The sequence below is a fragment of the Miscanthus floridulus genome, chromosome 7 (genome assembly GCF_019320115.1).
Source record: "Miscanthus floridulus cultivar M001 chromosome 7, ASM1932011v1, whole genome shotgun sequence".
NCBI classification, from domain to species: domain Eukaryota; kingdom Viridiplantae; phylum Streptophyta; class Magnoliopsida; order Poales; family Poaceae; genus Miscanthus; species Miscanthus floridulus.
In genome coordinates this window covers 51,508,852-51,520,313 of record NC_089586.1, presented here as the reverse complement: position 1 = coordinate 51,520,313, position 11,462 = coordinate 51,508,852, and the positions used below count along the sequence as shown (strand labels likewise).

The window sequence follows — 11,462 nt, the reverse complement described above, 5'->3', positions numbered from 1 at the left end:
TACTCTGGAATATTTACAATGAGCATGAATACTGTTTAAGGCAAATGGTATGGCTCTCTTGCTATATATTTTTACGGTGGACAACTTTTTCATTTGAGATGATTTACAAGTCCAAATATTTAATATAAGTTCTCGGATCATATTTGACATTATTAACAATGTCGAATAGAGGTAAAATCAGCATCAAAGTTATAGTACTCGACGAGATCTGCATCTTTGCAGTTAACGACTTTTTCATCTGAGTTTGTTTTGAGTGTAATACAATATATCCACCAAGTAGTCGAGAGATACCCTATCTAGTTTGGGCCTCCTGCATAAATTATTCGGGGCATTCTGTTCTGGCTGGGTGTTTTTTTGGATATCTGGGCCCATAATATCGATAAGAAGATATGAGATAGGGCCTAGGGGGATGAGGAGAAAGAAGATATATGATTGGACAGTCCTATTTTAAAGAAACAGTTCATTGAAAAATATGATTTTTTTTTCTATAGTGTCTATATGACTTACAAGTATGAAAACTATATCATAGTTTCTAGTTTGAGACTGTCATAATCATGAACATGAGTTATATATTTCTGGAATAATTATTAATCCATCAGTCTAGTCTGTCTATGTAAGAGCAACTCAACACGAGCCCTCAAATTAGGATCTTACTTTTGATATGAGGGCTCTCCTTACTTTTTAATGGTCTGATATTTTTCACCTACTCTAATAGGAGCCCTTAAACAAGGGTGCTCAAATCCATTCTAGTAGGCGCTGGCATATAGGATCCACTGATAATTAGACCATATCTACCATCAGTTCCAAATCTACTGAGCTATAGGTTCGCTGAGGAGGACGAGGAGCATCGCAGACAACAAGCAGAGAGGAGACGAAGTGGGGTCAGGGTGCCTTGCTGCGAGGAGAGAAGCCGTATTGAACGTGCCTCATCGGGGAGGGGGCGGACGTCGGAACTGCACCAAGCCGAGGGGCTTAACCGGGGGAGGGGAATAGGGCGGCGACATGAAAGAGAGTTGTGGGACTAAAAGATGCGCGTGAGTGAGTTGGGGGGTGTTCGTAGGAAGAAGTGTGGAGCTCCCTACACACCCCTTAGAGATGTGGTCGAGGAGGAAGTTTAGCGACATTCATAAATTATAGTAGGGATTCGAGTTGGACCCTTGTTGAATTAAGTTTTTTTTCTATGATACTACAAAATTATAATTGGGTCCCCTTATGGAGATGCTATAATGAAATTAGGTGACGATCCTCCCTCTCTGTCTGATTTTAAAAAGTTTCTATCAATTTAAGCTTTTATAAGCTGAACTTATCTATGCATGTAATGTTTAACCAAATGGAAAAAAGGAACAAAGCAAGCTCAGAGTAGGTTCAAGTGCCTACATACGGCGCCTATTTGACAAATGCTACCACTAACTGTCACGGCATTGATTCACAAGCTTTATGCCCCTAGCTGACGTCCACGCAGCGCCAGATGTAGGACGTCACCTTGTCCAGCTCCACGTCCCTCCTCACCGTGCAGTCATAGGACGACGGCGAGTGGAAGCACGGCTCGACGGAGAGTGCGCGCTGGCATGGCGGTTGTGGCGCCGCCTGACCCTCCGTCCACTCCTCCCACGGGGACGGCCTCGACATGACCCACGGCTGCAGCCTGCCGAGGCCCTGCGCGACGTACCCGAACGTGGAGAAGCCACTGGTGACAAGCACGTCGCACATGCTGAGCAGGTACATCTCGCTCAGCGACTTCACGTTGTGCACTTCGTTGCGCATACCGCTGCCGCCCCTCGTGGCTCGGCTGGTGTACGCCGCCGGTGAGTCTGCCGCCGTACTCGCCCTTGAGCCTCTCGTAATACCATGAGCTCAGCGACGTCACAAGGACACCATAGGATGACGACGTGCCGTTGTATTTTGTGGTCGTCTCTGGGAGCAGCTTCTCGTCGCGGACGCAGGACAGGAGCTGGTCCTAGGATTTGCTACGGCGGCTGCTTGTCCTGGAACACCCTGATCTGGATGCCGACGAGGCGGCCAACGCCTGCGAGGTTGGCGCTGTAGTAGCTCGTGACAGCGCGGCAAGACGGCGTTGCTGGGGTGGAAAAGGTACCGACCCAGGTGGTAGAATACGGCGTCTTTCTTCGGGAACATGGCCTCGAGCTCTCCGACGAATGGCGGCGTGAAGAACTAAAATATATAGAGAGATTACTAAATCCAATTAAATATAATAACACATAATATTTCATAAGGATAAATAATAATAAGGTATATGCTTTGAATCGAATCAAAAACACTTTCGATCCAAAAATATGGAAATAAGTACATGTATATATACACATAGAATGATACAATTTTCTCTCTCTCACTCTCAACACATAGAAATAAGTGCATATGTATATATCTCTAGATATGTATGTGATAACACATAGAATGTCTCTCTAGATACAATTTTCTCTCTCTCTCAACACATAGAATATGTATACATATAGAATCTCTCTCTAGATATACATGTGATATAGATAGAATTACTAATAAAATATCCAAGTGATATACAGATAGAATTAATAAAATAAAATATGCATGTGATATAGAGATAGAATTACTAATAAAATATGCATGTGTCAATTACTAAAACAAAATTAAATCTAACACATATATAGAGAGAGATAGAATAATAATTACTAAATATATCAAAAACTATAATAAAAAACTATCTAAATAAAGTACTAATTAAATTTTAATACATTTAAATCTAATTAACATATATCAAAAACTATCTAAAAACTAACTAAAAAACTAAGAATAAACTACTAATTAAATTTTAATACATTTTAATCTAACATATATGTCAAAAACTATCTTAAAAAACTATCTTAAATGCTATCTAAATAAACTAGCCGGGGCGGATGGCGGGCCGGGCATGGGCGTGCTGGCCGGCCACGGGGCCGAGCTGAGCACCTCGCACGAGGCGTACGACTACGGTGGAGACGGCGAGATCGCGCGGACCGAGTGAGATGACGACGGCGCGGCAGACTGAGAGCTCGACGGCCGTCCGGGCGGGGCTCGACGACGAGGCCGGGCGGGAAGCGATGCGGGCGGATTGGCGTGGCCGGGCGGGGGTAGACGACGACGGCGGCATGGCAGAGACGAGCTCGACACGGCCGGGCGCGGCAGAGACGAGATCGATGTGTAGATCGAAAAGTAGAAGATGAACAGGCAGGAACCGTTCGATATATATAGGCCGGGACCCTTTAGTCCCGGCTGGTCACACCAGCCGGGACTAAACGCCATTTAGTCCCGACCGGTAAGCCGAATCGGGACTAAAGGAGCTTTAGTCCCGGTTGGTGTTACCAGCCGGGACTAAAGGTATTTTTGGGCGGGCAACTCCGCCCACCCTTTAGTCCCGGTTCCTGGCCTGGGCCGGGACTGAAGGCCTGAAAATTTTGGCAGCCCGCCAGAGTAATTGAAAGGCCTGGGATTTTGATTTTGTTCTCCGTGTTTAATACTAGGTTAATCAATTAATTCTATAGCAACTTCAATACTTTGCAATATTTATTTTAAAAAATACTATTGATTGAACTAATTATTTATTGTAAATAGGAAAATTTTGTAACCTAAAGTTTTTTAATTTCTTTTATGAATATAGAATATAAATGTTACTAAAACTAAGTATTTTGTTAATGCAAAAATATATTTGTAACTTAAAATTAATAAAACTAATATTATTCGATAGGAAATTTATTATCACATTATTGTAACGTCAATGTTTCAATTTTTTCTCGATTTTTAACCAAAATGATATGAAATTTTTGTTGAACCTATAAAAATAAAGAAAATATAATATCTTTGTTCTACTAACTTTTTCAAATGAAAAAATGGCCTATATAAGGATTGTAGATCTTGATGAGCTGAATAAACTTGATATTCAAAACTTTTCAATTTGATACAATCTAGGGTTCCAAAAACTAGTTTATAGGCGTTGAAATTTAAAAATCATAAATTTCAACCATCTAAACTTTCTCCAATTGAAAGTTGACCAAAACAACAATTGTATATCTTGATGAGCTGAACAAACTTGGTATTCAAAACTTTTCAATTTGAGACAATCTAGGGTTCCGAAAACTAGTTTGTAAGCGTCGAAATTTAAAAATCACAAATTTGAACTGTCCAAACTATCTCAAATGGAAAGTTGACCAAAACAACTAATTGTAGATCTTGATCAGTTTAACAAACTTGGTATTCAAAACTTTTCAATTCGAAGTCATTTAGAGTTTATAATACTAAAGTCAAAGTGTTGTTTTTTCATTTGACCAAATTTGACTTGGTCAAACTTCCTCAAATGAGACAATAAATGACCTCAGATGAAAAAACTTTGAATACCAAGTTTGATCATCTCAGCAAGATCTACAATTGTTACATAGCTCATTTTCTCATTTGAGAAAGTTTTATCAAACACTAGTCACAAATTCTTGAATCTCATATAGACTTTCTAAAACTGTCACACACTTATGAAATTTGAACTACATTTTGTTCAAACTTTCTCAAATGAAAAATGGCCTATATAAGGACTTGTACATCTTGATGAGTTGAACAAACTTGGTATTCAAAACTTTTAAATTTGAGACAATCTAGGGTTCCGAAAACTAGTTTGTAGGCGTCAAAATTTAAAAATCACAAATTTGAGCCATCCAAACTATCTCAAATGGAAAGTTGACCAAAACAACAATTGTATATCTTGATGAGTTTAACAAACTTGGTATTCAAAACTTTTCAATTTGAAGTCATTTAGAGTTCATAATACTAGAGTCAAAGTGTTGTTTTTTCATTTGAACAAATTTGACTTGGTCAAACTTGCTCAAATGAGACACTAAATGACCTCAGATGAAAAAACTCTGAATACCAAGTTTGATCATCTCAGCAAGATCTACAATTGTTACATAGCTCATTTTCCCATTTGAGAAAGTTTTATCAAACACTAGTCACAAATTCTTGAATCTCATATAGACTTTCTAAAACTATGTCACACACTTGTGAAATTTGAAAATATATGTTAAACATATTACAATGTGAAGTCATAACATATTACATAATATCCATCTCTAAAATATAATATATTAAACATGCATCGTTGTATCATGCGGGCACAACAGTGAATTTCTTATTGACGTATGACCCTTGGTTATGATCTTGTCGTAACCATGGAGTGTCTTCATCATTTAATATGATGCTTGGATCTTTCTTCACTATGAAGGGTGGAATTCGGACATTTCTTTCATAATCTTCTGACATGTCTGACTTGTCTTCAATTCCCTACTATATTTATTTTCCCAGAAAGAACTATGTGGCATTTTGGCTCATTGATCATTGTGTTGTCTTTGTTTTTTCCTCTCTTTGATTTTGTAGACATGTCTTTCACATAGAACATCTGACTCACATCGGCAGCAAGGACGAATGGTTCATCTTTGTACCCAATATTGTTGAGGTCCACTGTTGTCATTCCATACTCTTTGTCGACTGTTACCCCTCCTCTGGTCAGCTTCACCCATTGGCATCAGAACAAAGGGACTTTAAAATTAGGTGCGTAGTCTAGTTCCCCATATCTCTTCTATGCGGCCATAATATGTTTGTATATTCCCATTTGGATCTATGTCATCTATGCGAACACCACTATTTTGATTGGTGCTCCTTTTATCTTGGGCAACTGTGTAAAATGTATTCCCATTTATCTCGTACCCTTGGTACGTGAGGATATGCCACGATGGTTGCCTAGCCAACAAATACAGTTGCTCATCAATATTGTCATTGCCTTGACATTCTTTTCGCAACCAACCACTGAAACTTTCCATGTGCTGACTGCCTAATCCAAGTTTCAGTCTTCCCTAGAAACTTGGATCGTAAGAACTCCTTATGTATCTCGATGTACGGATGTACCAATGACGAGTTCTGAAGAACTGTGTAGTGTGTTTTATTGAAATAATCGTCTTCCATGCCAATATATGTTTTCTTCCCTAAAGTTCCTTTACCACTGAGTCTCCCCTCGTGTCGTGATTCAAGAACACCAATTGGGGCAAGGTCAGGAATAAAGTCAACACAGAACTCAATGACCTCCTCTGTTCCATAGTCTTAGGCGATGCTTCCTTCAGGCTTAGAACAGACTTTCACATATTTCTTCAAGACTCCCATAAATCCTCTCGAAGGGGAACATGTTATGTAAGAACACAGGTCCAAGAATACTAATCTCCTTCAACAAATGAACTAGGAGATGTGTCATGATATTAAAGAAGGATGGAGGGAACACCAACTCAAAGCTAACAAGACATTGAACCATATCATTCTGTAGAGTAGCTAGTTCCACTAGATTGATTACCTTCTAAGAAATTGCATTGAGGAATGCACATAACTTCACGGTGGCTAGACGTACATGTGGAGGTAGAATTCCTCTTAAAGCAACTGGAAGCAATTGCGTCATAAGCACGTGGCAGTCGTGAGACTTTAAGTTTAGGAATTTCTTCTCTGGCATATTTATTATACCCTTTATATTAGAGGAGAATCCCGATGGGACCTTGATGCTGCTTAGACATTCGAACATGTTGTCCCTCTCTTCTTTGCTAAGCGTGTAGCTAGCAAGACTTAAGTAATGACGTCCATCATCTGTCTTCTCTGGATGAAGGTTGTCTCATTCTTTCATGCCCTGCAAGTCCTGGTGTGCTTCAAGTGAATCCTTTGGCTTCCCGTACACACCCATGAATCCTAACAGGTTCACACAAAGATTCTTTGTCAGGTGCATCACGTCGATTGCATTGCGGACCTCTAGGACTTACCAATAGGGTAGCTCCCAAAAGATGGACTTCTTCTTCCACATGGGTGTGTGTCTCTTAGCATCTTTGGGAACAGATTCACTGCCTTGTCCCTTTCCAAATACTACTTTCACGTCCTTGACCATTGCGAGTACATCTTCCCCGGTTCGGTTATGAGGCTTCTTCTGGTGGTCTGGCTTACCTTTAAAATGCTTCCCTTTCTTTCTTACTTGGTGATTCAAAGGAAGGAATCGACGATGGCCAAGGTACACAACCTTTTCGACATCTTTTCAAATATATACTGTCAAGGTCATCAAAATAATGTGTGCATGCATTATATCCTTTGTTTGTCTGACCTAAAAGATTACTTAAAGCAGGCCAATCATTGATTGTTACGAACAACATTGCTCGTAGGTCAAAGTGTTCTTGTTTGTACTCATCCCAGACATGTACACCTGGTTTGTTCCATAAAACTAGAAGTTCTTCAACTAATGGCTTCAGATAGACATCAATGTCGTTGCCTAGGTTGCCTCGGACCTTGGATGAGGATCGACATCATAATGAACTTCCGCTTCATGCATAACCATGGAGGAAGGTTGTAGATACATAGAGTAACTGGCCAAGTGCTATGACTAGTGCTCTGCTCCCCAAAAGGATTCATACCTATCTGTACTTAAGGCGAACCTTAAGTTTCTAGCCTCATTTGCAAACTTTGGAAATTCCCTGTCTATCGCTCTCCACTAGGGACCCATCAGCTGGGTGCCTCAGCATATTGTCTACCTTACGGTCTTCTTTATGCCACCACAACAACTTTGCATGGTCTTTATTTCTGAACAAATGTTTTAAGCGTGGTATTATAGGAGCATACCACATAACCTTGGCAGGGAATTTTCTTTCTAGGATGTTGTTCACCCTCGACGTCACTAGGATCATTGCGCCTGATCTTATACCACGATGCTTTACATACTGGGCATTCATCCAAATTCTCGTATTCATTGCCATGGTAGAGGATGCAGTCATTAGGACATGCATGTATCTTCTGGATTTTTAATCCCAAAGGGCAGACAACCTTTTTTGCTTCATACGTAGTGGTGGGCAATTCATTTGGCTTCGAAGCATCTTCTTTATGAGGTTCAATAAATTCCCAAATGCCTTGTCGGATACACCATTCTTTGCCTTCCACTGTAGCAATTCCAGTGTTGTACCCAGTATTTTTTGCCCCTCTTCGGCCGTTGGGTATAGCAACTTCCTATGATCGTCAAGCATGCGCTCAAACTTAACTTTCTCTTTTTACTTTCGCATTCTTGTTGTGCATCACGAATGGCATCGCCAAGAGCATCACCGAGATCATCTTCTGCCGCTACCTCTTCTTCATCTCCCCCATTGTAGTATCATCAAAGGCACCATACTAAGCAATAATGTCATCAATGTCTAAATCTTCTCCTTCACCTTCTTCCATCATGACCCCGCTTTCTCTATGCTTAGTCCAACATATATAGTTTGACATAAAACCTGACTTAAGCAAATGTGAATGAAAACTCATTGAGCTTGAATATTCCTTTAAATTCTTACATAGGGCACATGGACAGCATATGAAACCATCCCGCTTATTTGCCTCGGCCACACCTAAGAAATAGTGCATGCCCTCAATAAAGTCTTGGGAGCGGCGATCGGCATTATACATCCAATGGCGTGACATAATCTGTATTACACGACAAATTATGAAAACCTTGAACATAATTAAGTATTTTATTACACAACATAGATAACACACACACGGTTGATTAATTAACTAAGCCTGGCAACAACGTAAGCAATCCCAACTGTCACTAAACAAACTAAAACTACAATGCACTTCAATAACATAATTATTTCATGACCGTACGTAACTAAAACAGATAAATCATTCGTCTGTTGAATATCAATAAGCTTCTCCTACTGGCTCACTGCCTCATCATCAGCAACTGCTACCTCAAGCGCACCCGGAATTCTGCACGTATGTAGCATAATCTTCCTCCCAGTACCAACCATCGCATCCATTGCCATCCCACTGAAATTAAAGCCAAAAAATATTTAGTCAAAAATATTCAAGAAAAGCAGATCAATTAGCCATAATAATCAAATGCGTAAGAAACTCACATCGCGATCCGGGCACTTATAGAAAACACGACCCTTGTTGGGTCCCTGTCTCTTGACTCGGTACTCCATCACAATCTTCTGCTTACACTTACCGCAGATAATGAGAGGGAGTTCTGGCCTCAGTCGTTTCGCAACCGAACGAGAGGCCGAGAATCCAGTATCAGTTGTCATCTACTTTCTATACTTATTTTTGCAAACTAGTGTAAATTTCACATTTTCTAAAATAATATATTTAAATAAAACTAAAATTATTTATTTATCCAACTAAACCATGAAATATGTACTATATATAATAGTAAAATACCAAACTATCTAGTGATTTTACTATTGTAAATCATCATGTGATTTTGAGCTAAAAATGACATAGAAATCATAATCAAATCCACCATATCAAGTTACTTTCTATACTTATTTTTGCAAACTATTGTAAATTTTTCATTTCTAAAGTAATATATTAAAAAAATAAAAATATTTATTTATCTAACTAAACCATGAAATGTACTACATATACTAGCAATACTAAACTATCAAGTGATTTTGATGAACTAATTTAACTTTCGTTTATCCAAACATATATACAAATCATCATGTGATTTTGAGCTAAAAATGACATAAAATCATAATAAAGTCCAACATATAAAGTTACACATGCATCTACATCGCAAAATGAGATAAGCTACTGATAAAACATAAGAGGATTAAGTTTGTTACCTCCAAAATCGAAGAGCAACACCAATGAAGGGGGAGAGAGCAAGAAAGCAAGCTGAAGAACAGAGGACAGTGAGTTTGAATGGAATGGCTCGGGCTCGAGGAAGGAAGAAATGAGCTGATCTATAGGCCGGGATAATTAGTCCCGGTTAGGGGGCCAAACCGGGACTAAAGATTAATCTTTATTCCTAGGGCATCACCTAAACCTGGGGACTAAAAGCTTTAGTCCCGGCTGGTATTACCAACCGGGACTAAAGGTTTACCTTTAGTCCCGATTGGTAATACCAGCCGGGACTAAAGATCCCTGCCCCGCGGACGACCGTTGGGCAGGAACCTTTAGTCCCAGGGGTAAAAAATGCCGAGGCTAATGCTAAATTAGAACATCGTTCTAAAATCTGTTCTCTTGTAGTGCTTGCTGTTCATCACGCGGCCCCGAACAACGGTGCTCAGCTCGGCAACATCCCAACTCCATGGTCTACCGGAGGATGGACCAGTATGCCGCCACGCAGACGATGCCCGGCGTGCTCGTGCTGCGCATAGGCACGCCCATCTACTTCGCCAACGCCAGCTACGTGCGAGAGAGGTAAGCAATGCAGGCAGGTTGATCAACGGATTTGAACTCGATGGAGGGATGACGAGAATGATCTGGGTCCTACCTACCGGTGTTTGGTTTGATCAGGATCTCACGGTGGAACGACGATGAGGAGGAGCGCACCAAGGGTAAGGGTGAGATTGGCGTGCAGTACGTTGTCCCTGACATGGGTGGTGAGTAATCAGTTGCATGGTTTTCTCTCAACTCTGAAACTTGACCGATCTGCATTAGAAACTTGATCTGTATTTTCTTCATGCTGCAGCGGTCAGTAGCATCGACACGAGCGGGACGAGCATGCTGGCCAAACTCAGGAAGTCCATGGACCGGATGGGAATGTAGGTAAGAGCAGAATGTAGGTAAGAGCAGAACCAATCACACACTCCCATCCATCCAGTGCTGATTTAGTCCTTTATTTGTTGTCAACTCCAGCACAGTTCTGAAATGTCATATCATGCCGCTTGCATGAACCCTGGCTGATTCCGTAGTGCTCTTCCGTGTGTCTTTCATTAAGATCGAGCAGGCGAAACCAGGCAGCGAGATCATGAAGAAGCTAGATAGAGATCATGAAGAAGCTGGATAGCTCCAAGGTGCTGGAGTAGACCAGCGACGAGTGGATCTTCCTGACGGTAGGCGAGGCGGTGGCATCGTGCGCCTACGTGCTGCACTCGCACAGGCCGAGCATGGTCAAGGACAGCGTCGCAGCCCTTGAGAGCATGGTCTGACTGATCGATACGAGGACCCTCAACCATGTGTAGTAAGAATTATATAACTTGTCCGCATGGATGCATATATTAGTTGCATTTCAATGTTTTTTAAGATTATTCTTTTATCCTCTTGAAGAAAACATATTCAATTATAATTTTGCTTTGTTGAACTTTTGCTACAGGTTTATGTCTCAAAAAATGAGCATCAGTTTATTGGCCGCGATGCCTATCAACAATATCAAAAGGTAATTGATGCTTATCTTTTCCTGTGATTTTTGCTCTTATTCATATTGGTACTAGGTATTGGACTTACTAAAACTTAAACATCCATCCCCTGTTTTTGCTTCTTTTGGAAGGCTCCTCTAAGGTACAAAGCAAGCTTTCTCCTCGCCCCTAACTGTAGTGTGTTCTCATTACTATGTGCAGCAAAAGTGGTGTCGTGATGTTTCACGACACAAAACTTGGATGATGATACTACTATCAGGAGCACCCGAGTGTAGCCTTGATTTAATGAGCAGCTCGCTAAAATATATGTCA

At 40.6% G+C, this 11,462-nt stretch overlaps 1 protein-coding gene and 1 pseudogene across 1 annotated transcript; one reads left to right on the top strand and one right to left on the bottom strand.

Annotated features, from left to right (window-relative positions):
• Positions 1–1,443: 1,443 nt before the first annotated feature.
• LOC136465507 (galactoside 2-alpha-L-fucosyltransferase-like) lies at positions 1,444–1,764 on the bottom strand. Its single transcript, XM_066464210.1, has one exon. The coding sequence runs from the start codon at positions 1,762–1,764 to the stop codon at positions 1,444–1,446; it is 321 nt and encodes a 106-aa protein (XP_066320307.1).
• A 1,235-nt stretch (positions 1,765–2,999) lies between these two features.
• LOC136465506 (sulfate transporter 3.1-like) lies at positions 3,000–10,943 on the top strand (annotated as a pseudogene).
• Positions 10,944–11,462: the final 519 nt, after the last annotated feature.